General features: G+C 36.1%; 2 protein-coding genes across 3 annotated transcripts in view; both read left to right on the top strand.

Annotated features, from left to right (window-relative positions):
- Positions 1-7,812, top strand: part of frem3 (Fras1 related extracellular matrix 3) — a 39,780-nt gene extending 31,968 nt beyond the window's left edge. The window contains exons 17-24 of the mRNA XM_017465055.3: positions 523-715; positions 2,034-2,138; positions 3,176-3,303; positions 3,645-3,779; positions 3,987-4,113; positions 5,131-5,318; positions 5,499-5,645; positions 6,085-7,812. Of these exons, the coding sequence (XP_017320544.2) occupies positions 523-715; positions 2,034-2,138; positions 3,176-3,303; positions 3,645-3,779; positions 3,987-4,113; positions 5,131-5,318; positions 5,499-5,645; positions 6,085-6,639 (1,578 nt within the window). The 3' untranslated portion in view covers positions 6,640-7,812. The remainder of the gene's footprint in view (positions 1-522; positions 716-2,033; positions 2,139-3,175; positions 3,304-3,644; positions 3,780-3,986; positions 4,114-5,130; positions 5,319-5,498; positions 5,646-6,084) is intronic.
- A 3,615-nt stretch (positions 7,813-11,427) lies between these two features.
- On the top strand, positions 11,428-24,551 carry LOC108262884 (von Willebrand factor A domain-containing protein 7). Of its 2 annotated transcripts, XM_017463238.3 has the most exons (16): positions 11,428-11,488; positions 11,666-11,874; positions 11,970-12,242; positions 12,629-12,722; positions 13,868-13,981; positions 14,087-14,267; positions 14,676-14,845; positions 15,451-15,563; positions 16,746-16,862; positions 17,026-17,220; positions 17,838-17,970; positions 18,070-18,228; positions 18,327-18,419; positions 19,932-20,200; positions 22,739-23,032; positions 23,796-24,551. In XM_017463238.3, exons 2-16 carry the CDS (start codon positions 11,671-11,673, stop codon positions 24,207-24,209), a joined length of 2,823 nt encoding a protein of 940 aa, XP_017318727.1. In that variant the 5' UTR covers positions 11,428-11,488; positions 11,666-11,670; the 3' UTR covers positions 24,210-24,551. The 2 variants fall into 2 exon arrangements, with proteins under 2 accessions (XP_017318727.1, XP_047009843.1); XM_047153887.2 differs by lacking the exons at positions 11,428-11,488; positions 11,666-11,874 and having other exon boundaries at positions 12,080-12,219.
- The last annotated feature ends 1,802 nt before the right edge of the window (positions 24,552-26,353 follow it).

Genomic DNA, 26,353 nt, shown 5'->3' with positions numbered 1-26,353 from the left:
GCAATACTCAGAAATGTGAGGCAGACCAAAACAAGTCCCAACAGGCAAATGATACTGGCACAAGTCTTTAAAAAGTAATGCTGAAAGTTCTGGTTATTTAAAGGGAGCAGTCTGGTTGTGAACAGGTGAGTGTCATTAATAATCAGATGACTTTGAGTGGGAAGAGCAGACTGTAGGTCATGTCATAAGGTTGTGGATTGTGGATCATGGGAGTTGTAATCTGTCACTTATGTATGTAGTTCTCTGAAAATAATATTTAAGTACGTAGAATTAATATGTAAGTAGATTGATTGGGGTATCAGCTATTAACAAATATGTATATTAATAATCAGTTTTGGTTCATTTTTGCTTTAGTATGTGGTTCAGTTTAACATGTAATGCTCTATGAGTCATCTGTAGGTTGTAAAATAATGACAAACAAGACCTGTGGCTTCCAGTAGCAGAATTCTGTGCTCATACATTTTATCCATGCTTAACATACTCTGTGACCATGTTTCTAATGTGTGTTTATTATGTGTGTAGGTGCTGAATTTGGTCCAGTCCTATGTCACTCTGCGCATGCCTCTCTTCGTGTCCTATGTGTTCCACTCTCCTGTAGCAGTTGGTGGCTGGCAGCATTTTGACCTGCAGTCAGAACTGCGTCTCACCTTTGTGTATGATACCGCCATATTGTGGCAGGATGGCATTGGGAGTCCCCCCGAGGCTGAACTGCAAGGTAGTCTGTCTGTTTGTAGCCTCACAGCCATATAGTGGTGGTCTCAATAATTTTTAATGTTACAGAGGACAGCTGTGAGGATGTCACCATATCCTGATCTGATAAATACACAGCCAATGAGGTGACATGGTGTTTTTTTTTTAATAAGGTTGGGTCAAGAATTAATATATTGATGAAACAGATTAAGATTCTTCGGATCTATTTCATGATCACAAAGCTATATTACACTTTTGTCCTGGAATGTTGTATCAAGACACACTGCAGTCACTGGTGCTGCAACATGGATATACAACAAGATTTAGACAAATTCTTGATTTTTTGCCTCCAAATAACTGAAGGTAATGTATGAAACACACTATATGGCCAAATGTATGTGGACACCTGACCATTACAGCCATTTACAGTTCTTCGCCATACTGTTGCCACAAATTTGGAAGCACAGAATTATCTAAAATATCATTGCATTCTGTAGCAATAAGATTTCCCTTCAGAGGAACTAAGGGGTCAAAAACCAGTTCCAGCATAACAATGTCCCTGTGGACAAAGGGAGGTCCATGAAGTTGGTATGGAAGAACTGCTGACCTGACCTCAACCACACTGAACTCCTTTGAGTTAAACTGGAACACTGACTGCACCCCAGGCCTCCTCACCCGACATCAGTGCCTGACCTCACTAATGCTCTTTTTAGTTAAACGATCAAAAATCCCCACAGCAACCCTCCAAAATCTAGTGGAAAGCCTTCCCAGAAGAGTGAAATATATTGTTACAGCAAAGGGGACTAAATCTAGAAAGCACTGTTTAAATAGCACATATGGGTATGATAATCAGGTGTCCACATATTTTTGTCCATATAGTATAAAATATTTCCACAAACTGTGGGCTCAAGTTACACATTTCATCGCCAAGATTTTGGTATCTTGTGGATACAACATAATAATTCAAGGCCATGGTATACTTTGTGGATTGTTTGTGGTTAAGAAATATTAACTCACAGACTCAATGTATTAACTCTTGGTCATGCCTTATTAAAAAAACACCACCGTGTCACCTCAGTGGCTCTGTAATGTGGATATAAATTTATATGATGATAAATTATACAATATTATGTTTTGTGTATTTATATACAGGTACATATATAGTTCCAGAGCATACAGTATATAGTTCTATGTAACCTGAACTGGCCTACAGATAACAATAATTCCAATATAAATATTTCATATAGATACTATATCTATTTCCTTGAAATAGTCTCATTTTAATTTACTCTTTATCCCTGATGTCATTGAATTTTTTTGTTTGTGTAATAAAATGTTTATAGGTGCCATGTATCCTACCAGTATGAGAATCAATGAGGAGGGTCGCTTGGTTGTCAACTTCAAGACTGAGGCTCGATTCAGGGGACAATTTGTCATGTCTCATCCAGGTAAAGTGTTCTTCTCACTTATTCATACATACTGTAGGCAAAGAAATAGAAAGCATTGACAGGCTTCCCATTTAAGACATGTAATTTAAATATATAATCATGATGGGCAACTAAGTGGAATTGTATCTAAACCTTAACATTTGAAATTGTCATCAATACATCAGTACATCAATAGTGGATTATACAGTGCTGTGAAAAAGTATTTGCCCCATCCTGATATCTTCTGTTTTTGCTCATAATAATTATGTCATAGTAATTGTTTCAGAATTGAAAACTAAGATAAAGCAAAGGCAACATGAGTAAACACAAAATGCAGTTTTTAAATGATAATGTTATTTATTGAAGCACAAATGTTCTCTAATACCAACTGGGCCTGTGTGAAAATGTATTTGCGCCGTTGTTACTAATTCCCTGAATCTATGAAACTGCATTCATAATGGGGTTCAGCTGGACAAGACGCAACCAGGCCTGATTATTGCAAACCCTGTTCAATCAAATCAACACTTAAGTAGAACTTTTTCAACAGCATGAAGTTGGTTAAATAGTCTTACGCAGTAACACACTATGGCAAAGTTAAAGGAAATTCCAGAGATGATTCGGAAAAAGATGAAATATATCAGTCTGGGAAGGGTTACAAAGCTATAGAGTGGGCCAAAATTCCACCACAGTGCTGTGAAAGACTGATCTCCAGTTATCGGATGCGTTTGGTTGCAGTTATTGCTGCTAAAGGTGGCACAACCAGATTTTAAGTTTAAGGGGGCAATAGCTTTTTGTTTGTTTTTTACATCGGTGATAGGTGTTGGATAACCTTTTTTTTTTTGCTCAATAAGTAAATAAAGAAATAAAAACTGTATTGTGTGTTTATTCAGGTTGCCTTTGTTTTATGTTGTATTTCATTTGAAGATCTGAAACTATTTAGTATGAGATATACACAAAAACAGAAGAAATCAGGATGTGGCAAATACGTTTTTCACAGCACTGTACTATACAGCTTTCAGATCACTTTGTTGTGAAATAATCATTTCATTGCCCTACAGGAAGCAGCCTCTCGTCCATAGTGATGTGTGCTGATCACCCTGGCCTTACATTCACTCTGTCTCTGGTCCGAACTGAGCCTACATACAACCAACCGATGCAGCAGTGGAGTTTTGTCTCTGACTTTGCTGTGAGTACTCAACTAAAATAAACCTAGTTAAGTGATTAATTTGCATCAAACATGTACGTATAGCGTATTCTGGTTCATGCCTGTTGTTTCCTACATTCAATTCTCATATTATTGGTTCTTTTCTTACACACCCTTTAAATGGGACACCCGCTTCAATTTCCTTTTTAGTATATTACTACCAAGGCAGCAGATCTGTCCTCCTAATATATTTTTTTTCCACTAAGTTTAATTTAGGGTTATTTTATGAATTGCACTGCCTATGTTTTGTTATTTCTATGTGGTCTAACATCAAACACCACTAAAACAGATTTCACTCATAATATGGTTATATGTGTATGTAGGTTAGAGACTACTCTGGCACCTATACAGTGAAGCTGATTCCGTGCATTGCTTCTCCTAATGGTGAGTTTAGTATTCCACCCGTGTGCCATCCCCGAGAGCCACTGACATTTGACATGGACATCCGCTTCCAGCAGGTCAGACTGATTTAAATGTGGTTAAAATATATATGGTGGTTGCATTTTCTTTTATGCTAAATCTAAGCATAAGAAAAGATTTTTAAAAACACATTTCTAAAAACAAATCTAACAACACTGGTGTATCTGCTAGTCTTAAAAACACTGATAAAACTTATTTTCACTCAAAATGAGAACAATCCGATTTACACTTTCTTTTCCTCTCAGGTGAGTGACCCAGTGGCAGCAGAGTTCAGCCTGAACACACAGATGTTCCTACTGTCTAAGAAAGAAATCTGGCTATCTGACGGCTCTATGGGCTTTGCAGAAGGCACTGATGTTGCTTTCACTGAAGGTAAAAATTGATTAAGAATAATCTCAACTGAACTGAATAAACCTGAAATTAACCCTTACATATGCAGTATAATCTCTACACTTATGGACAGTCAGTTTAAGGCTACCTATAAGCTTTGGGCTTTTTCTGTATCCTGATATGCTGCTTTATCTCTGACTGTTGCAATGGCTGATACCAGTATTATACCAATGATACCCATAATTGTTCTCCAAATATTAGACCATGTAGTTCTCTTTTAAACAGCCAACCTTTTTTTGGAAAGTCCCCTAATGTCAGCAATGCATAGACAATATTCAAATAAAGGTATTTAAACATGAGTTTTAAACACCAAGAGTGATGATAAATCTATGCTCACAACATATTCCATAACAAATTTCCCATTCTGAGAATCAAAGAAATCTACCCAGCCATCTTCAAATACATCCATCCATCCATGAGCCCTCACATGGCAGTAGTGGCTCAATGGTTAAGGTGCTGTGTTACTAATCAGAAGATTGGGGGTTCAAGTGCCAATGTTGCTGAGCCCTTGATCAAGCGCCTTAACCCTGTATGCACCAGGAGCACTGTATCCATCCATTTATTCACAAATGTGCGAGCACACACATCTTCTTCCACCTGTTGAAACATAGATTTTCATTAGGTGTCATAAATGAATTATAATCTTCAGCATATTGTACCACAGCTTTCAGCGCACACACACTCACACTCACACTCAGAGCTGTGTGTTCACGTTTTCTCCTACAAAAAGAGAAAATCAGACAGACACTGAGATAATGTACAGTTCATTAGTTCACATTTAAAAGCACAGCTTTCTCTCTCCATAGTACAAAATGCAACATACTTCCAAGCTATATGTACTGATTTTACAATAATATTAACATACTGTAAAAGCTGAGATCATCAGTGATCATTGATCATCACTGAAAAAAACAATCCATTGTTACAATCTACCGCTTATGTTTAAGTAGGAATATGATGAACATTGCATGGTATGATTACTCTTGGTTGTTCCTATAGGTTCTACCATTTATGGACGTGTGATGGTGGACCCAGTGCAGAACTTGGGAGAGTCATTCTCCTGTAGCATAGAGAAGGTTTTCCTCTGTACGGGCACAGATGGCTATGTGCCAAAATATAACCCCACCAATAAAGAATATGGCTGCCTGGCTGATGCCCCCTCACTGCTCTACAGGTTCAAGATCCTGGTACGCTATTTCTTTCTTATATATTTGTTCTTTATGGCATCATTTGTATAGAGTGTTTTGTCACGATTGAATTTACAACAAGCAGGGTCAAGCATCTCTTCTGGTTAGATCAGCTCAATTCTTAATTAGCTGTACCCCATAAGCTTGGATTTGAACTGACAGTTTGTGTTTGCCCTTTAGGACAAAGCCCAGCCTGAGACCCAGGCTACTTCATTTGGAGATGTGCATTTTGATGCTACACTGGCATTTGATACTCCAGGAGGCCTTTCTCTTGCCCAACAGCCTGGATCAGATGGGTTCGCATTGTCCTCATCCCCCCTTTTCCAGGTCAGAACCTTGGACTTGCCTTTATATTTTCAAATCCAATGTAGCAATACTTATTGCCAGTCAGGTTTTGATGTGTTGTATTGTCTTTAGTGTGTTTGCTGATGTTAAATATCCTTTTTGGTTCTCTTTGACCTAGAACCACATTTTATGTTGTGTACATAACAAGAAAAAAGAAAGTGATTAGCTTTCTGTTTATACTGATAATATACCAATGCTACAAATATCGTTTTATCTACCCATTTCTGTCTTCTATCTTAAAACGGAAGTGATAACAGTCAATATGAATGTTTGATATATGCTTAATAAATATTTAGCTAAAACATAGGTGATATTAATTTGCAGTTGCTCATTTATGTATCAAATGAAATTAAATAAATCTTTTCTTGCTGCCATATTACCGGAAAAATGCATATAATACATAAAATGTCATATATTTTAGGTTGCGGCTGGTCGTGAGTGGTTCATCCACACTATATATACCGTCCGTTCCAGAGAGAATGCTATCCGTGGCATTGGTAAGAGAAGCCTGGAGTACCATCATGGCATTTCATCTGTCCTTCCAAATTCTGGTGCTATGTCTCGGAACCGGCGGGCTGTGCCTGACCCAGAGGCCTTGGACATTGGTGTGGAGAACAGCCGTGGCACTAATATCCAGCACATTGCCCTGGACCGCTCTGACCGGCTCAGAGTGAGCCAGCGGCAGCCTTGGGGCCGTGAAACTTACATAGAGCGCCCCCTAGTAGAGGGGAGCCTGGGTAAAGAACCTGCCACTGACTCCATTCTACCTGTTGGCAGCCCCACACTGTTGGGAATTGCTGGACTAATCCTCCTATTGTGTCTAGTGGTAATTCTAGTGGTTGTATTACTAAGGTGTAAGAGGAAAGAGAAAAAAGATCCACCATACTCTACTTCTTCTTGCTCTGCCTATGGCAATGGCAGCAATAGCAGAGGGACTGCAGGAATGAGATACAGTGGGGACAGTTCTGAGGTTTAGACATCAGCTACAAGGCCTTCCTTGGTCCTTCATATGGTTTGACCTGCCTGTCATGAGTGTGCCTTCACCCCATGAGCATTTAACCAAAAGAAGAGGACATGTTAGATTCAGAATGAAGAAACAGCACAAAAGAAGCAAATTCTTGGATCTTACACTTCACCATTGACTTTGCTTTCCTTTTCAATATACACTCCTAGGCTTATCCCACCTTAACCCCAAGGCTTGCCTTCAAATGTCAGATTTCCAAAACATCAAATGATTGGACAAATCGTGTTCAAAAGAAATTGCTCATAGTGCTGATATGAGTAAACATGTGCATTGCAGGATATTTTACCCTGTCAATAAGTTCTCACGTCCTGGTGCTTTTCACCTGGTTTACCAGGTTCTATTACATTACACAAAGCCCAAAAGGGAAATCCCATCTGAACAACAATTTCCAAAAAAAATAAAAAATGTCAATGTAAAACTGTCAAAGTGTAAACGCAAACATGGCAGCCTTTTTGTACTGAAACATATGTCAAATCCCAGTATTAGTTTAGGCAGGTATTAGGATAGGGTCAGCAGGATTTTGACCTGTACTAAGAATATGATCTTGGTCAGGATTGTGAGTAAGGTTGTTTTTTTGTTTTTTCTCCCTCATTTACTGTAGGCTCCTTGTGTTAAGTTTAATCTGTAAAACATTGTTTTGAATGCGTGTCAGGTGTGTTTGTGATAGACATAGATGTAGGAAAGCTGGCTTGTTCAAACATTTATGTGAAAAAAAAAAAAGTATGTATATTTGTAGTTCACCAGTGTTCCCAGGTCAACACACCAATTATTGTGGTGCTATGTAAAGAGATTTTGAGGTTTCATTTTGGTTAGAGAGTATTCAGACTCTGTTTTTATATGTTTCAGGATGTGTTAAATGTGGCTGAGAATTACACAGACGTGAGTGTAAGGCTTATCCTGTGTATGTAAGTAAGTACTTATACGCTGCCAAATAGGCAATGCCAACAGAACGTATTATTACATCCTGATATAACTTGAAACGTTGATTGTAACAGGTTAAAATGATTAAAGACTTATATCATGTCCATATTCAAGTGTCATTATGATTTATATAGTCTCAATTTGTGATGTCACTTCCAATATATTGTTTAATGTATTAAAATTTTATTTCCAACACAACACAAAGTTGTTTTTCTTATTGCCACAAAATAAGTAAATAAATAAATAAATAAATAAATAAATAAATAAATAAATTAAGTACTGCACATATTCACAAACAAACTGGGCACATCTTTGTAAGTTACTTTGGCTCATCTAAGTAAGATACACTCTGAATTGCAACCATGTTGAACAACTATGGGAGATTTGGTAGTGACGTGTTAGTTCTTGTTATCACTTACTGTACAGTACAGACCCCTGAGTGAGATATATAACTCTGAATTTATATCACTCATGCCTCCTGGTTGTAAAAACATAGCAGGAGTCTATATTGATTTATTGAAGAAAGGCAGAATTTATTTATCTTAAATGTTGTTTTGTGCTGTTGGGTGTTAGAATCAGAAAAGTGTCAACACATAAACACATTCATTTTTACTGTGTACTTCTGAATCAAACACCTTTCCAAGCCAACAGAAGATGGTTTGGGATGCAGGCAAGAATTTAAGGACTAAGAATTTAACAGGCTCAGCCAAATAGAACTCCCTGTCTTTTGAATAACAGTTAATAAGCTAAATAACATTAATAAGCTAATTTCTGTCTGATTCCTAAATAATATTTTGATAGATTCTTCAGTCAGATTCTAACAAAGTAGGGACAGGCTGCTTGGCTACTCAGGCCTTTTGCAAACACGTTCAAGGTCTATAGACGTGATAAACAGTTAGTCCACCACCAACTTCTCCCTCGCTCGCTCTTTCTCTCAAAAATCAGTGCATTTTACAGAGGAACCATAAAGCATAAACTCCTCTATCCTGAAGCCTTTCCTATGCTAGGGCACTTTGCAAGTCACTGTGACTATTACAACGCACTAACAGTTGAGACTCCTTCCATAAATGTCCCCTAACTTATCAGCGATTATGTTTTTTCTCTCTAGAACAATACTTTTAAAAAATCACAAAAAAACCCATCTGTTTATTATTACTCTTAGATTACGTGGCACGTCAACCATACAAGTGGTAGCTACTGTCCGAACCGTGCAGTTATACGAAAATAACGCACACCTTCTGACCAATCAGATTCCAGAATTCAACCATGCTGCAATATAAATGCACATAATGCCTAAAAGAGTTAGGCCCATGTGCACTAACACTTGTAACATTATGTAATTATTTAACATTCATCTGAAAATAAATAAACCTTCATTAATGACCATTTAACCAAATTGTACTGATAATTGGGCTCAATTAGACTATAAACACCCAGGGTTGATTACAGACAGCACTGTTGAATTTAACATTGCTTAAATAGAACCTTTGCAGCAATGTGAAGGAGGCTAAAAGGTCTCAACAAGAAGCATACTATGCCACAATCCGAAAAAATTCCAGAAGGGATGAGAAAGAAATAGTCAGGAAGGCTATATCTAGGGTTCTGGGACTTGAGAAAACTTGGAACAGTGCTGCAGAGAAACAGGTTCCAGAAGTGGCCTGTCTACCTCCAAAAGTACATCAACAATTCATCCAGGAACTTACAAAAGAACCCAGATGAACATCAACAAGCTTCATGCTTGGCTCACTTCAGATAATTCAGTGTTCATGATCTCACCATTAGAAACTGACTGGGTAACAATGGTATCCATGGGACAGTTGCAAGGTGAACATGAAGGTGAAAGTGGAATATTTGGAAGACATGGATCCTGTTAAATCTGGCATAAAACTAACACAGCATTTCACAGTAAGAACATCCATCAACAGTCAAACATGGTGGTTGAAGTGTGATGGTGTGGTGATATTTTGTTGCTTCATTAATATTCAATAATAATAATAATAATAATAATAATAATAATGATAATGATGATGATGATGATGATGATGATGATGATGATAATAATAATAATAATAATAATAATAATAATAATAATAATAATAATAATAATAATAGGTATAAATACATACAATCTCCCAAAACCATGTGGAAAGATATGTTGGGCACAAAAAAGAAAAAACTGTACATCAACAAAATAGCACCATTCCCTCAGGGAACCATGGGGGTGGTAGCATCATTCTTTGGGGCTATTTTTCTTCAACTTGAACTGGGGCTTTAATCAGGGTTTGGGGAATGATGAATAGCTCCAAATACCAGTCATACTAGCACAAACCCTGCTAAAACACTTAAGATAAAGAGGAATTTCACCTTTCAGCATGACAATGACCCAAAGCAAACCTCCAGATCAACAAAGGAATAGCTTCATCAAAACAAGTTCAAGGTTTTGGAAAGCCCCCCCACCCCCAAAAAAAGAAAAAAAATATAATGCTGTGATACTTAGTTGCTTCAACTAAGTTATTTTTTTATTCTTATTGTACATTTTAGTTTTTCTCTTAATTTTTTTTTTTTTTTCATTAATTAATAGGTAACATTTTTGCAGTAAAGTAGAAAAGGTTCTGGCACGATTTATCTTGGTTGATTTTTTTTTACATTACAAAATCCTACCATTTTAACAGGGATGTGTAGACTTTTTTTTATATCCACTGTAGCTGTACATATATGTACAGATAACTGATGATGTGAAGTGTTGACTATGAATAGTTTTTTTGTGGTCAATATAATAATACAACGACGATCAAGACGACCACGATCCTCGGCTGCCCATCATCGCTGCTCCCTCTATGGATGTTTTCCTCCTTTCTGAGCCCTGCTGCACAGCTCTCTCCTCACGACCAGTCTCAGCTGGGACGAGGGATCACCAGCCACCATCAGCACTCCCTGCACTCCCTTCACAATGCTCCTGCATGCTTCCCCTTTTCTATTTTTAGTGTTTTTTGTGAATAGTTTAATAAACCTGGCAATAATTCCCCTCCAGTCGCCTCTGTGTGTCTGTGCTCTGTCCGTTGCTGCTCCCAACCCGCTCCAAAGTGTCTACCTGTTTTTCCTGTTCCATCATTAAAGATGTACATACTTTCCAAATTAGTTTGTGTGTGTAATTGTAAATGATACATTTGAAAAGACTTTAAGGTTTTCTCAGTGTCAATAAAGTTACTTTCTACAGCTTGTCAGCTCAGGATAATAGTGAAACAGATTAAGATAATTGAAACTGAAATACTTTTTAATTAAGAGATGGTTTCTAATCATCTTTATATGCTCTTTTATTTGTTTATGAAATAAATATTGTTACTAAATATGAATTACTTAAAGAATTACTGCTGGATGTGATGTACATAGTTTGTATGGTGCTTTATTTTGTGTGTGTGTATATATATATATATATATATATATATATATATATATATATATATATATATATATGTGTGTGTGTGTGTGTGTGTGTGTGTGTGTGTGTGTGTGTGTGTGTGTGTGTATAAAAACACTACATTTTTTGGGGGGGTGGGGTGGGTCTAAGCAATCAATATGGTTGTTGAGATTGATATTTAAATGCTGTTTTCCCTCTTTAAATTGCTAGAAATTCTGGTTGAGATATGTGCAAAAAATATTTCAGTTCAGGAAGGTTTGTAGTTTTCTCAACTATATGTAGTACAACATGTCATTAGATATGTTTAGAGATCTTATGACACTAATTTTCATGTTTCCTTATAGGAGTGGCATGCATAACCTGTTCTGACACATAAGTACTGCCCAAAACACAAGCACTAAGACATTTTCACTACTACAGACTGTAGGTACACTGCATTCATCTGAAGACTAAAGCCTTAAGGTACGATTTAAGATAAAATAAGATAATAATACATTACTCCCAGGCAGCAGTGCGGTATTTTCATTAATGTTTTATTCATGTAATTAATTAAGAAATATAGAAATATATAGAAAGCAATAAAACTAAGTTTGTATTGGAGGTCTTTCATGTCAAGGTTTATTTTTTTTCCCTTCACAGTTTTAATGATGATAACCACAAATCTGCTGATCAAGTCATTGACCTGTTTATACCTCACAATATTTCTCATGACAAGTCAGACTCTGGCCTTTCTGTCTTTGTCGCCAAAATCCAAGACACATCAGGACATAACCCGTAATGCAATTTTACAGACAACAGTCGATGTCTGCAGATCACGAGCACTCCAGGATGGAAAACATTTAGTTTTGGTGAGCAAAATTGTTATATCTATTGAAATATGAAGCTATTTCTCATTTTAAGTATGTATTTTAACATTATACTGTGTGTGCCTTTCTTATTGCAGCCAGGCGCACTGACAGTAGCGTCAGTGGCAAAAGCTTGTTCCTCTTCTGATTCAGCCAAAGATTTTCAAAGCAGCATCAATGATATAAATCAATACAATGCTTTGGTCGATGTTGAGTATCCCTTCATTGGACGTTACCATTTCAACAACGAGGAGTTTTGGCCAGGACAGGATCTTATTACTGCAGGAGTTTCTGCTGTTAAAAACCATGCAAAACAGCAGAACTATCAAGCTGCCAGAGCGATGCTTGGTAAAACTTTACACACTTTGCAGGTAGCACCATGTTACTGTAGAATTGTGGTATTGAGATGACAATATATTAAGCATTTTAAAATAAATTTAAATATGCTATACTACATTGCTATTATATTTAAAGAGGTGTCCTGGTTTAATAGGACACTTGTTTTAATTTAAAATCAATCTCTCTCTCTCTCTCTCTCTCTCTCTCTCTCTCTCTCTCTCTCTCTATATATATATATATATATATATATATATATATATATATATATATATATATATATATATATATATATATATATATATATAAAGCCAGTTTTGTGACATTGTCCATTGTTAAAAGCTCTATACAAATCAAATTTAATTGTATTAAGCAAAATACAAGGTCTAATTCTGACCCTGGCTTCATGTCTTGTTCTAAGGATTTCTACAGCCATAGTGACTGGATTGAACTGGGAAATAGAAAATCTTACACCAACCTGATTAAACCAGATACCCTAATTAGCAACATAGCAGGTAAATGAACAAAGTGTGTGACTATCTGGGTGTTTCTCTACATGTGTGTTTACCTGTTTTTCCTGTTGCATCACTAAAGATGCACCTTAAAGTTTGGAAATGGAAAAAAATATGCGATCCTGATTGGGTAATCTTGTTTCTCACCATAGCAGCTGTTAGACAACACACAAATGTGACTAATCATATTTGTGACGTTTTTGATGTTATACATGCGTGACACTTATTTACTGATCTGCACTACACGTGTTATATTAATCATTTTGCAACCATCATTAAATTTGTCTCTGTACCAGTTGCCAAAACACAGCAGCTTGTCAAACTGGTTGACCATCCTTTGCTTATAGAACATTCAATTACTGCCACTAATGCTACACCCTGGACAATTCATTTTAAGAAATTGATTTTAAGTATTGATCAATTTTGTCAACTAATTAGGAGTCAAGAATTACTACCTAGCAAACATGTGTTTTAGTGGCTGGACTTCTGAGCAGGGCACAGGCAAATCTAACTTGGTCAGTCATCAAAAATCATGGTGTACCTGTAAACTGACAAGTGACGAAACCAACATAAATTGACTCACCAGTACAGCTTCAGTGCTCCTTGGCAAAGATTCTCACACCCTGTGACAGGGTCAAGATAAAATTTTACGGGTTACATAGTGATTTAATGTAGCATCTAACCCTAACCCTACCAATGTGAAGTGGTATCTCAGTGGTTAAGATGTTGGTTAAGCTGTTGGACTATTGATCAGAAGGTTGTGAGTTCAAATCCCAGCACTGCCATGCTGTTACCACTGGAGTCTTTGAGCAAAGCCTGTAATCCCCAACTGCTCAGTTGAAAAAATAAGATAAATGTAAGTCACTCTGGAAAAGGGCATCTGAAAAAATGCTGTAAATGTACCAAATGACTACAATTTTGTAGATAGGAGTAGAGCTTATATTAGACTTCATTCCAAACAATGGAAACTCTGTATTGTATTTGTTCAGTGTATTCCTGGCTAAGCTTAAGGTATCTTAATGTACACTGGCTCATCATGTGAAAATGAATCTAAGTTGTGAGCAAGAGAATATAAAGTCAATGATGTTGAAACGAAAGCAAAGCAGATCTGATTTGATACAACATAAGTTTATTTTCTGTTTTGCCAGATTCAGAAACATGCAGGAGTTGTTATGGAGATGGCTGCTCAGGAAACATCTTGGAGGCGGTCATTACACAGCAGAAATTAACATCAGGATACTTTGGCCCATCCAAACCAAATGGTAATGCTTTAAAAATGTAGGGTATATATATATAGCCTGCCAATAAAAGTGGAGGGCACTGCACCAATTTTATCCACTATATTTACATTTTCGTGTCATCTTTAGGAAAGTGCAGTCATGGAGGAGAAGCTGATCTATCAAGTTGGGGGCAAGGTGGCATAAATAAGGATACCCCAACCTCCAGCCATGGTCACCTACATGAAGAAGCAGCATTGGTAGCCACTAATGCTACCATAGAACTACTGGATGACATTAGAGCAGCACTTGGAGATTCTGATTTTCTTCGGTATCAAAGGAAAAATTTTACTAAAGAGACTAAGTCTCTCACTAAAATAAGAATTAATCATGAATGATAGTGTTAATAGAGTTAATAATGAATAGAGTAGAGTTAATAATGAATGATATGAATAATAGCACACACATACACACTGATATGTGCTGAACTTGCTTACTTAGTAGGTATAGGTGTGCCATGTCCATTTGCTTCTTCAGGTGATATTTCCCTTTCCCACCTGTTATTGAGAATACTTTGATGATTCTTCAAAAATTATGTTAAAGGTGTCGGGGTTTATTACACATTTTAAAGTCATGTTTGCAGTCGATATGGTAGTTACTACCTCTGCCTCCTCTTTAGCAGCAAATCCAAGCTAGACTGCTCAGTAGTACAGTTATGTGCTTGTTTTGTATTCCTCAGACTGTTGGGACTAGGCAAGACGTCAGCACTGTGTTTTGTTATAGACACCACTAGCAGCATGTCTGATGACATTGCCAAGCTCAGAAAAGTGACTTCAGCTATCATTAATAGTAAAAAAGGCACTGCAGTTCAACCATTGCAATACATCCTGGTGACATTTAATGACCAAGGTAAGTTTGATTCCTGGAGCGCTGCTTATTTATAGAATGTTAATTTTAAACAGAATGCCATATTGCTATAATATGCTGCATGTGATTACATACATATTAAATACATAATCTAGAGTTTCTTCTAATTTGAACAGGGAAAAAAAAGGTTGCAATGTACAATGCGAATCTTCATCTGCACCTTGGGTGATAACATGACCATTACAAAGTGCTGACAGTGGAGATCTCCTTACAAACAACATGGCTATATGAACGATTATTTAAAAAAAAAAAAAAAAAAAAAAAAAAAAGTTAAATAATAAAATACATTTGTTGTTAGTCTTAGATTATGTGGAATATCTGCAGTACAAGTCCCTATGTAAGCTGCTACTAAAGAAACAATAACATGTTAAAATGAGCACATTAACATAAATGTATGATTTCATTTGCAACCTGAACTACTGTCAGGGCTGTCAAAAGTGTCCAAATTGTCAAAATAGTGAAAATTCAACACCTAAGATAACATAGTGTTTCTGATATCAGAAATTAATGGAAAAGATGAAGCAACTTGAAAACACCTCAGAAAACATATGTGGAATGTTGCCTCCTCTGTACCTACACTCTTTCAGATTATGGCCCACTTACAAGAACAATGGATCCTAAGGTGTTTCAAGACGAAATCAATGCACTTATACCTGATGGTGGAGGAGATGATCCTGAAATGTGTCTCTCAGGACTCCAGGTATGAGACAGTAAATTGTTAGGTTGCAGCATTTCTAAAAAATATATTCAATAGAGACGTCATATCATTTTAAAAAAAAAAAAATAAAATAAAAAAAAAAAACTAAATCAAAAATAAGCCTAGGCAAAAATCAACTTTTTAAAGTTTGGTCATTTACATTTTAAGTTAAGTCTTTTTATTTATTTATTTTTAAAGTTATTCAAATAAAGATGTGATATCATTTGTAGAAGAAAAAAAAACATCACTTACTTCAATATCAAAATTAGGCAATATCTATGATTTTTATTTTGCCTAGGCAATAGTCTATCAATTTGTCCGTAAGTGAGTCAGTCACTCACTCAATTTGAAGTCAGTCAATTAGTCACTCAGTTGGTTAATCAGCCAGTTAACCATTTAGTCAATCAGTCCATCAGTCTGTAAATAAAAACAACCAATTTAAAAAAAAAAAAAAAAAGTTAGCTGTTTTCATTTAAAGTTAAGTCTTTTTTACTGAAAGTTGACTAATGTTTAAGGTGTCTGTTGACATTTTTAAAATTTAAACTGTATTAGAGCTGATTTATTTTTAAGTTGAATTATTAATAGACTTTTTAAAAAGTTGACATTTTTATTTTTATTTAAGATTGATGTCTTTTTTAAACATTGACTTCTTTTGTTAAAAGTTTTTTGTTTTTTTTTTTCCTTTGCATATCTAGAGCTTCAGGCAACAACAGAATTGAGCACTTAGGCTTGTAGTCTGAATGTAATGTAAGTTCAGTGAGTCCTATGTATACACCTATGTGCAGGTGTATACATCCGTATAGATAGACATGGTATAGTAGTCACTTAGTCCTCTCAGGGTATGCCCACGCATGCATGTTTCAACAATGGAATGATTAGCCACTCAGTCAATCACTCAGTTAATCAGTAAGTCAGTCAGTGAGTCACTCTGATTACTATGTCACTCAGTCAGTCGGTAAGTCAGTCATTCAGGTGGTCAGTTGCTCAGTCAGCCACTCACTCATTCATTTATTTTGTCAGTAAATCAGTGCATCAGTCACCCAGTCAGTTAAACAATCAGTCATTTAGTCAGTAAGACATTGAGTCACTTATTTTGTCACCCACCACAAATGACCTCTGTAGTAAGATTTATCTTCATTGTTACTCGTATGCTTGTAATTAATCAGTGCATACTTTTTTTTCCAGCTCGCCCTCACTGGATCTCCAGTGCAGACTGAGATTTTTGTTTTCACAGATGCTGATGCAAAAGATAAACAGTTGAAACATGATGTGCAAGCACTGATTGAGACAAAAAAATCTGTAGTGAGTACATGCAAATCATCATAAACACACGACCGAACTACTGATACTGTTATATAGAAATCTTCCAACTTTAAACCATACTGGTCATTTATTTTTAATCCAGCCTTCACTGTGGCACATCTACGTCAATATGATTAAATCTTCTTCCTTTCTTATTGTGAAGGTTACCTTCATACTAACTAGATCCACTAGTTCTCCAAGTGCCACGCCCTTATATAGCCAACAGCAAGTTTCTCCTCAGCTTGTCGATATACAGCTCTACCAGGACCTGGCTCAGGCCTCTGGGGGCTATGTAATTGAAGTCACCAACATGAACCAAGCTTCTAACACCAATGAGGCTACCTCCAACTCTACAATGGTAATTAAAGACCTACTTTGATAGTTAAATCATGTTACCTCATATGGTTACATTTCAGTTACATTTAATTTAGGATGTATTCCTGGGATAGGCTCCAGGGCCACTGTGACCCTGAAAAGGATATAGCACTTACTTATGAATGAAAGAATGGCGTGATTTGGTAATGTTTATCTTTCAATTATTTTACTTGAACATTGTTTGGATTATCTTCCCAAGAATATGCAAAAATCAGTCCAGCCACTGTTTCTCTGCTTACTTTAGTAAATAAGGCATAAATATTTTAGTAAATAATGATAGATTCAATATTTTTTAAATTAAATTAGATCAGCTAATTTAAACTGGTTGAAGGCGGTTTGGCTCTGGCTGAATAGGAACAAAGACCTGCAGCGTCACCAGTCTACTGTCTTGACATATTATGTGCACCTTTCCTTGTCTGCTTATGTTGGTTTTTTCATTTATGTACAGTTTGCTGTTGTCATTAAACCTGAGCACACTTGCATGATCTGTCTCAGTGCTGTGTTAAGATATAGTATAGTGAAGGGGGGTGGGGTGCATTTAGTAAACTCATTCATATTAGCATTGAGTATTGAGCAACACTCACTTTTCTTCTTCTTCAGGTGACTCTATTTCAGACTGTAAGAAACCCAGCAAAATATGAAACCTTCCCAGTCTTTGTGGATTTTTCTGTGCAAAACCTGATAATTTACATCATAGGCAACTCTACAGATTACACCATCACTAGTCCCACAGGTGAGTAGACTGGGAAAGTAACCAATGAACCACTCATGTAACATTAACTTTATGCAACACTGTGCTAAATTTTTATAATAATGCTATGATCTAACCCAGGAGTCTCAAAGAACTCCCCCATACTGCAAAGCACTGAGACTTCATGGCCTATTCAGGGTTTTGATAACCTTGACATTGTGCAGCCAAATGAATTAGAGCAGGCTGGACTCTGGCACTTCAGTATTAACTCAACACAGCCCTACACCATCAAAGTTGTCGGTAAAATCAGTTCTTTTTGTGGAACTTTTCTGCTTAGATGTGAATAAATAAATGCCAGAAATGAATTTTGTTAATGATTATTTTTATTCACTATCCAGGTCAAAGTGAGATTGACTTCCTTTACAACTTTGTACAACTTTTCCAAGGGCTTCATTCAAGCTATGCTGTATTAAACAGCAGACCTATAGCAAGTAAGTGAACACCTTTTCTTAAATAATAATCAGTTAACTCCAGTAAAAAATTCCCAGATGTTTCTATTTTTCCCTTTAAAATGGCAGTGGTAGCATAGCAGTTAACTTGTTGGACTTCTGCTAGGAAGGTCATGAATTAAAATCCCAGCACTGCCAAGCTGCCACTGATGGGCCCTTGATCAAGGCCCTTAACTTTGGACTGATCAGTTGAGATATGAGATATGAACACTTCATGATTAGAGATTAGACCTTTTTAAATCAACACTAAATGCTTGCCCATTTGATAAAGCTTTCAGTTATAAAGCACTCTTGTTAGATCACAGTGATGGTACTTCATTACTGTTCAATCTTTGATCTAATTTCTGTAGTACCTTACACTTTTTTGGTCAAGTTTACAGGGTGCATCTCAAAAAATGTTAATATCATGGAAAAGTTATTTTTTTCTATAATTTTATTCAAAAAAGTGGAACTTTCATATATTCTAAATTCTTTACAAAAAGTGAAATATCTCAAGCTTTTTTTAATCTTTAACATATTAGAATAAAGAATTTATAATACAGAAATGTCAACCTTCTGAAAAGTATGTTAATTTATGCACTTGATGCTCGGTCGGGGCTTTAATCTTTTTGCACGAATTACTACAAATCAGCCTGTGGCACTGCTGTGTTCTGGAAGCCCAGGTTGCTTTGTTAGCGGTCTTCAGCTCGTCTGTATTGTCGGGTGTGGTGTCTCTCATAGATTCTCTATGGGGTTCAGGTCAGGCGAGTCGGCTGTCCAATCAAGCACACTAACACCATGGTCAGCAAATCAGTTACTAGTAGTGGGCACTGTGGGCAAAAGTCCTGCTGGAAAAGGAAATCATCATCTCCATAAAGCTCGTCAGCAGATGGAAGCATGAAGCTCTCTAAAATCTCCTGGTAGATGCTGCATCGACTCTCGACTTGAGAAAACACAGTGGACCAACACCAGCAGATGACATGGCACCTCAAATCATCACTGACTGTGGAAACTTCACACTGGACTTCAAGCAGCTTGGATTCTGTTCCTCTCCACTCTTCCTCCACACTCTGGGACTTTGATTTCCAAATGAAATGCAAAATGTATTTTCATCTGTAAAGATGACTTTGGACCACTGAACAACGGTCCAGTTCTTTTTTCCTTAGCCCATGTAAGATGTTTATACATAAATGAACATACTTTTCAGAAGGTCGGCAAGATTACAACAACAAAAGGCTTGAAATATTTCACTTTATGTGTAATGAATCTAGAATATATGAAAGTTCCACTTTTTTTTTTATTAAATTACCGAAAAAATTAACTTTTACACAATATTCAATGTTTTTGAGATGCACCTGTATTCATTTGAATCTAACGTTTATATTGTTAATAAATGATATAATTTCAAGTTAAGTGTTCTTCTATACTTTCTGTTTTATTTGTAAGAACTTTGCATTGTCTTGTGTATGAAATTGTGCTATTTAAATAAGCCTACCTTGCCTTCCCTTCATTTAGACTCCAATATCAGCCTGTTGCTGTCCATGGTCGGTGGGGACAATTTGAGACCTACAAAGGTGTCTGTGGTCAATGCAACAAGTTCAAACTATTTTCCAGGGAAACTAGTCAAGATAGGTAGTGGGCAATACTTGGTGAACTTCAGCAGCATCCCAACAGGAGAGTTTACTATTCGTGTGGATGGAGAGGCCAGCTTCTTATCAAATGTCATCTTGAAATTTCAGAGACAGTCATCAACTCGGTTCCAAACATCAAAAGTGATTATTACTGTAAGTTTGAATACAAATAAATCCCCACTCACCACACATATATTATTATTATTAGTATTATTATTATTATTATTATTATTATTATTATTATTATTATTATTATTATTATTATTATTATTGTTTGAGTGTACCATTACAATTTGGTTTTCTTTTTCTTCTGTTCATGGAAATGAATCATTCGAAATTTACAATGGACTAAGAGACCAAAATAATAATTTCCATCCAATAAATTATCAAATGAAATCAAGGCTGCAAAAAAATTATTAGACTGATGTAAATATACTCATTTTGACAGTGAACAGTGTATTTTCTTGATTCAACATTATTAATTTAATTAAATAGATAGATAGATAGATAGATAGATAGATAGATAGATAGATAGATAGATAGATAGTCACAATACCATAAACATATCTTATGATACTAAACCAGCTGAAGTATCACGACACTAAGTAATTCAAATCTACAAAATGAACCAAATTTACAGAAATACATAGATATAAATGAAAACCCTATTGGAAAAACTCTTGATTAACCCTATTGGAATAATCATGCCATTGGCAACAGCAAATCAATGTGCCACATATTTCATCTATTGTTCCTTAAAACAATGAAATCAATGAAATTGTCCTCAGACTAAGACTGAACAATTATATAAGGAATAAATCACTGAATTTGGAAATAACAGTTAAACATGAAACACAATCAAACAGGACATTTCAACCACATTTTTTTGTTTTTTTCAAGGATTATACAAGAGATAAAAACATATTCATTCAAACATATTCTTTATTTCTTCTTTTTAAATCACCAAAAAAATATTCTGGACTAAATGTCCATTTCCCAGGCATTGCTTCATCTTCACCATAACGTCAAGTTGAGTGACAGCAGCACCTCTGCCAACAACTTTCAGTGGAAAATTGTTAAATGTTGTCAGATGACAGGCCTCCAGTTCAGTAATATTTTTGGGTTTGCATGCTGCAACCATCTTCTTCAAATCCCACCAGAGATTTTCTATAGGATTTAAGTCAGCTTACTGTGATGCCCCGGTAGATTCTTCCGGGAAGACTTCTGCAACCAAGCCTTGGTGGAATTTGAGGTATACTTGGGATCATTGTCCTGCTGGAAGGTCCAATGATGCCCAAGCTTCAGCTTCCTCACAGACGGCATGACATTTTCTCCTAGGATTTCCTGATACTTCAATGAATCCATCTTGCCACCCCCACACTGCAAGAGGATGCAAAGCAGCCCCAGAGCATCACCGAGCCACCACCATGCTTGAGTGTGGACAGAGTGTTCTTCCTTCATTCTTCTTTCTCCAGACATACCGCTGATCCAGCGTGCTGAAAAGTTCCACTTTTGTTTCATCGCTCCACAGAACCAAATCCCAAAACGTCTGTGGCTTATTTATATGATTTTGAGACGACTTTTCATGTGCTTTTGGGTCAGTAGTGGTGTACGTCTTGGAGTTCTGGCATGGAAACCTTCTCCGTTCACCTTACTGTGCTTACTGAAACCTCAGTGCCTGTTACCACCAAGTCTTGCTGCAGGTCTTTTGCAGTCACTCGAGGGTTTTTCACAACCTGCCTTCTCAGAAATCTGTTTGCAGCAATTGCTAGCTTCCTTTTCTGCCCTGTCCAGGTATTTCATACAGTTTCTGACCCTAACCAGTTCAGGCTTTTGATGTGTTCCAGCACACCTAGTGCAACTAATAAAGCCCTTGATTAGTTGCATCAGGTGTGCTTAAGATAACACCTTTTTTGCATATTTGTGCTGTTGTGAGGGATTCTATTCAGGGGGTTGAATAATTTTGAAACTGGAGGTCATTATAAGTTGCATTTTCAGTTGAATTTGGGGAAATCACTTGAAGCATTTGTTGTGTTGAATTATTTCAATTGCTTTTGTTAGATTTGTTCATTGCAAACAGCAGAAAGTCTGTAAATTTTGACAATAAACCTGATTTGCAATGGGGGTTGATCATTTCGATTGCAACTGTAGATAGATAGATAGATAGATAGATAGATAGATAGATAGATAGATAGATTGATTGATTGATTGATTGATTGATTGATTGATTGATTGATTGATTGATTGATTGATTGATTGACCCCACCCCTATAGTAACAGAGAAAGATGATAAAACATTAGGTCCATCAGCATCAGCAGAAACATTGCTTGTGATCTGACAAAATTTGAAGTAGAAAAAAAAAACCTGACAGATTTTGTTAAAACTCAAAATGGTTGACTACTTACATATTCATTACATCCAAGTATGTTCCAGGAAATCCAGAGAAAGAATTATCATAATTTGATGTTAAACAGTTCAAAAGTTTTATTAATTGAGGAATTATAGCACCCTCTACTGGTGAATTTAGACAGGTGAACTTCTTAAGTGCTTGTCCCTTAATACCTTTTGGTAGACATTTTCTGCTCATGAAAACTAACCTGTCAAACTTGGGCTATAAGATCAAAATAGTAATTAATCAAGAGCTATCAGAGTTTTCTTTAAAAATGTACTTTCTTTCTAATTACCCTCAGGCTCCACCTTCTGAAAGAATTGAACCAGGAAAACAAGTCACTCTTCCTTTCAGAGTGGCAACCGACGGCTCTGGAGGAAGATTTAATATCAGAGTCAGCAATGATCACAATTTTGACACTAGCTTTAACACATCCATAACTCTCGAGAGTGGGGGCAGTGCCAATGGCACAGTAACTCTGACTGCTCCTACAAATGCTTCCTCTGGAACTGAAGTCAGTGTGACAATCCAGGCTGAAGCAGCTGATGGAAGCGACTTCAACTACGTTGTGTTGCGTCTTGCTGTTGATGCTCCGGTAATCACTTTACATTACATTCAATATTCCAAGATTCTTTCAAAGGATTTGTCAGTGCCTGAATGTAGTTTTTGAACAGTAGGACATTTAGGTTTCCAAGCTAACCATTACATTACACCTTTTTACCATCATTATTTCTGATGTGTGGCAGTCTGGGAAAACCCAGTTTATGTCCCTGTGGCTGAATTTTGGAAAACATCCAAAACACTTTGGACAAGATTTTTGACAAAATGTGTTTTTCTGTCTATATCTGTATATTTTCTGCTTATATTTCACCAATATAACAGAAATTTGATTTACTTTTTAACCTTACCATGGCTATATTTCTAGAAAGACCACGTTGGCTACAAACACCATGGTAAAAACAATCAGTCTGCCTAAAGATGTCTAGAACCTTTCTAACTAAGTGTGATTTCCTCACACAGTGATTGTCATGCTTTCATGATGTTTTTGGATATTTACATGCCATGGCAAAATTGACACAAGCGGAATGAATTCTGTTTGTAATTTAATACTCCTGTCAAATTATCCTTACATTTTAAAATCTTTATTTCTTCACTTTTCAATTGAAGAATTTAAAATGCATATAATATAGGATTAGCATTTATTATTTAGCAAAAACTTGTAGATTTACAACTATATATTTGCATGTATCACTTCCATGTGTAGGGTTTTCACAGGCTGCCACACATGATAGTCATTACAGACATGACATTAAAAAAAATTTGTGTAGAATCTCAACTGTTTTTTTTTTTTCTTTAAGGCCAAAGATTTCATCCCTCCAATGTGTACAATAGTTAGCATAAATGCTGACTGTCCAGGCGACTGCAGAAACTCCTCATGGGACCTCACTGCCGAAGTGACTGGTGGATTTGGATCAAATATTCCAAGTGTGAGAGTCCTCCAGGGAAATGGCAAACTCATCATCACCAGCATCCTCAATGACACGGGCATTGTCACTACAGTAGTCTACACCTCATCTTGCTGTTTCCCAGAGTTGGAACTAGTTGCTATAGATGAAGTGGGAAATGTCGTCACCTGCTTCAAATCTCCGAGCGCTATAGCTGCATCTAGAATCCTCACTTCTGGTGTGGAATTTTTCTTGGTTTTGCCATTTAAGCCTTTAAGCCTTTGGCTTAATATGGGAGTCTCACTTTATCAATTCATGCAGCTCTAAGAAAGAAAAAAAAAACTGAATTCATCTGATTTTGGTCAATATCTGCATATTTAAGACTGCATATTACACATTACTCATGTATTATACAGTATGAGGAGAAAATGTATAAATGAAATACCCAAACATCAATCTTCAATAGCTATTTTGTCTAATAATCACTATAAATCAGCATGTTCTGTATGTAACTAGAAGGAAATCCTACTTGCTTCATATACTCATTAACGTAAAACTAAACTCTGCTCAGAATTTAAACTGTGAATGTAATACTGTTTAATAAATGTATGATATATTTATAATTATATATTTACAAATATTATTTAATAAATACTTTTTTTAAACTAAGTAATGTGATATTTTTAATTGGAGGATCTGTTGTTATTTTATTTAATTAATTTAATGCACATAGACAACCTTATGAAAAATAATTTCCATGCCATTACTAATGTAATATTCACTTTTACACTACATGTTTGAAATATGAGTAAAATTCTTGAATTACTGGGTAATGTCATGAACATACAAGGTAAAAATGTTTCCTGAGTCCTTTGCAATTACATTATAGTAGGCCTACATGCAACAAAGGTTTAAAAGGTTTCAGGATCTAGGATGGCATTTATCTTGTTTGCAGTTGTACAATGGATAAACAGTCTATTTTATTACCAAACTGTACTAAGAGCATGCATTTTTTTAAATTCAACTTAATTACATGCCAGCACTTAAATTTACAGATTTATAGATTTACAGGTGATTACGAGGGAAGGATACATAATGGGTTCAATATGTTTCATCTCTCAGCAAGGACTGACCAGTCTGGTGCAGTCCATGAGGATGAGATGCACTGTAGTACTTAAAGCAGCTGGTGACCACCACATACTGACTGTTGCCCCCCCCCCCCCCCCACCCCCCCCACCCCACCGTTCAGGGACTCATTATTCCATTTCTGGTGTCAAATGTCTGTGAAACTTGTTCAGTTTATGTCTCAGTTGTTGAATCTTTTTATGTTAATACAAATATTTACACGTTAAGAAATTTGCTGGAAATAAAAGCGGTTGAATTTGAGAGGACATATTTTATATATATATATAAAAGAGTTGGAGAAGGTAAGTGATTGCATACCTGATTGGAGAGGTTCTGTGTTGTAGTGAGCAGTGGCAAGGATAAAGAGAGGAGAAAACTGTACTTTGAGCAAAGAGGAGAGCTGTGTGTGTTGATGTGGTTTTGACTAATATCCCATAAATTCCTTAAAAATACTTACTCAAGGTGAGTTTCTATCTGGAAAAGAACATACTAGCTCCCTGCTATAAAATATAAACCCTGTTTATATAAGTCTACATGATAATGAGAAGCTTTGTAACTTACTCAGGTCGAGGTCCGAGCCTTTGGGGCAGGAGCGGAATTATGCCTCAGGCTTACTCTTCAATCCAAACTGATAAAGAAAATAATAAACTCTAGTCTTAGTCTTTCATAGAAAAAGAGGACTCACCAGTCACTTGTAAAGTTTACAAATCACCCAAGTGGATTTGGTTAATTGCAGAATAGTTTCAAGCAGGTTAACAATTATCAATACAGTAATTAACAATAACTATATTGTAGATCTTCACCACGAGAATCATGGCAAAGAACAAACAGTTTCACACATAATATATAATATTACCAAGGTACATCAGATTCTTCACAGAATCATTAGTATACTTAGAAACAAGTTAAATGTTGACAGGTTATGAGCTGTCCTTCAGAAAAGAAAACAATTGAGTATACCTTTCATTTCTTTAAGCATATGTGTGTACGTGTTTGAATCACTGAGCACAGGATGTTAGGCTAACCCACAATATCCTGTTGAATCCTCCTGCTAGCTTCATAATGCCTCAGTGACTTTCAATTAGTCGTATGTCAGTTATGGCATATAAGAAAGCAAGGTTTTTCAGCATCTTGTTATTCTAACACTTTGTACTTTTTCATAACACATATGCAAGCAAAAGCAGTACAGCATCTTTGTTATTTTAACATTTTGTATTCATTCAGTTGACATGTATGCCAGAGCTTGGCTTAGATCATGTTCATGTTGGTCATATATATATATATATATATATATATATATATATATATATATATATATATATATATATAATCATTTTGTTATTATT

The sequence above is a fragment of the Ictalurus punctatus genome, chromosome 3, assembly GCF_001660625.3.
Source record: "Ictalurus punctatus breed USDA103 chromosome 3, Coco_2.0, whole genome shotgun sequence".
In the NCBI taxonomy this organism is placed as follows: Eukaryota; Metazoa; Chordata; class Actinopteri; order Siluriformes; family Ictaluridae; genus Ictalurus; species Ictalurus punctatus.
This window is presented reverse-complemented; position numbering and strand designations above follow the sequence as displayed.

Bases quoted from the DNA above. Each gene is read 5' to 3' on its own strand.
- LOC108262884 (XM_017463238.3), top strand. From the start codon at position 11,671: ATGATGATAACCACAAATCTGCTGATCAAGTCATTGACCTGTTTATAC. The intron at 13,982-14,086 runs GTAATGCTTTAA...TGTCATCTTTAG, and splicing joins TGGCCCATCCAAACCAAATG to GAAAGTGCAGTCATGGAGGA. The intron at 17,221-17,837 runs GTAATTAAAGAC...CTTCTTCTTCAG, and splicing joins CTACCTCCAACTCTACAATG to GTGACTCTATTTCAGACTGT.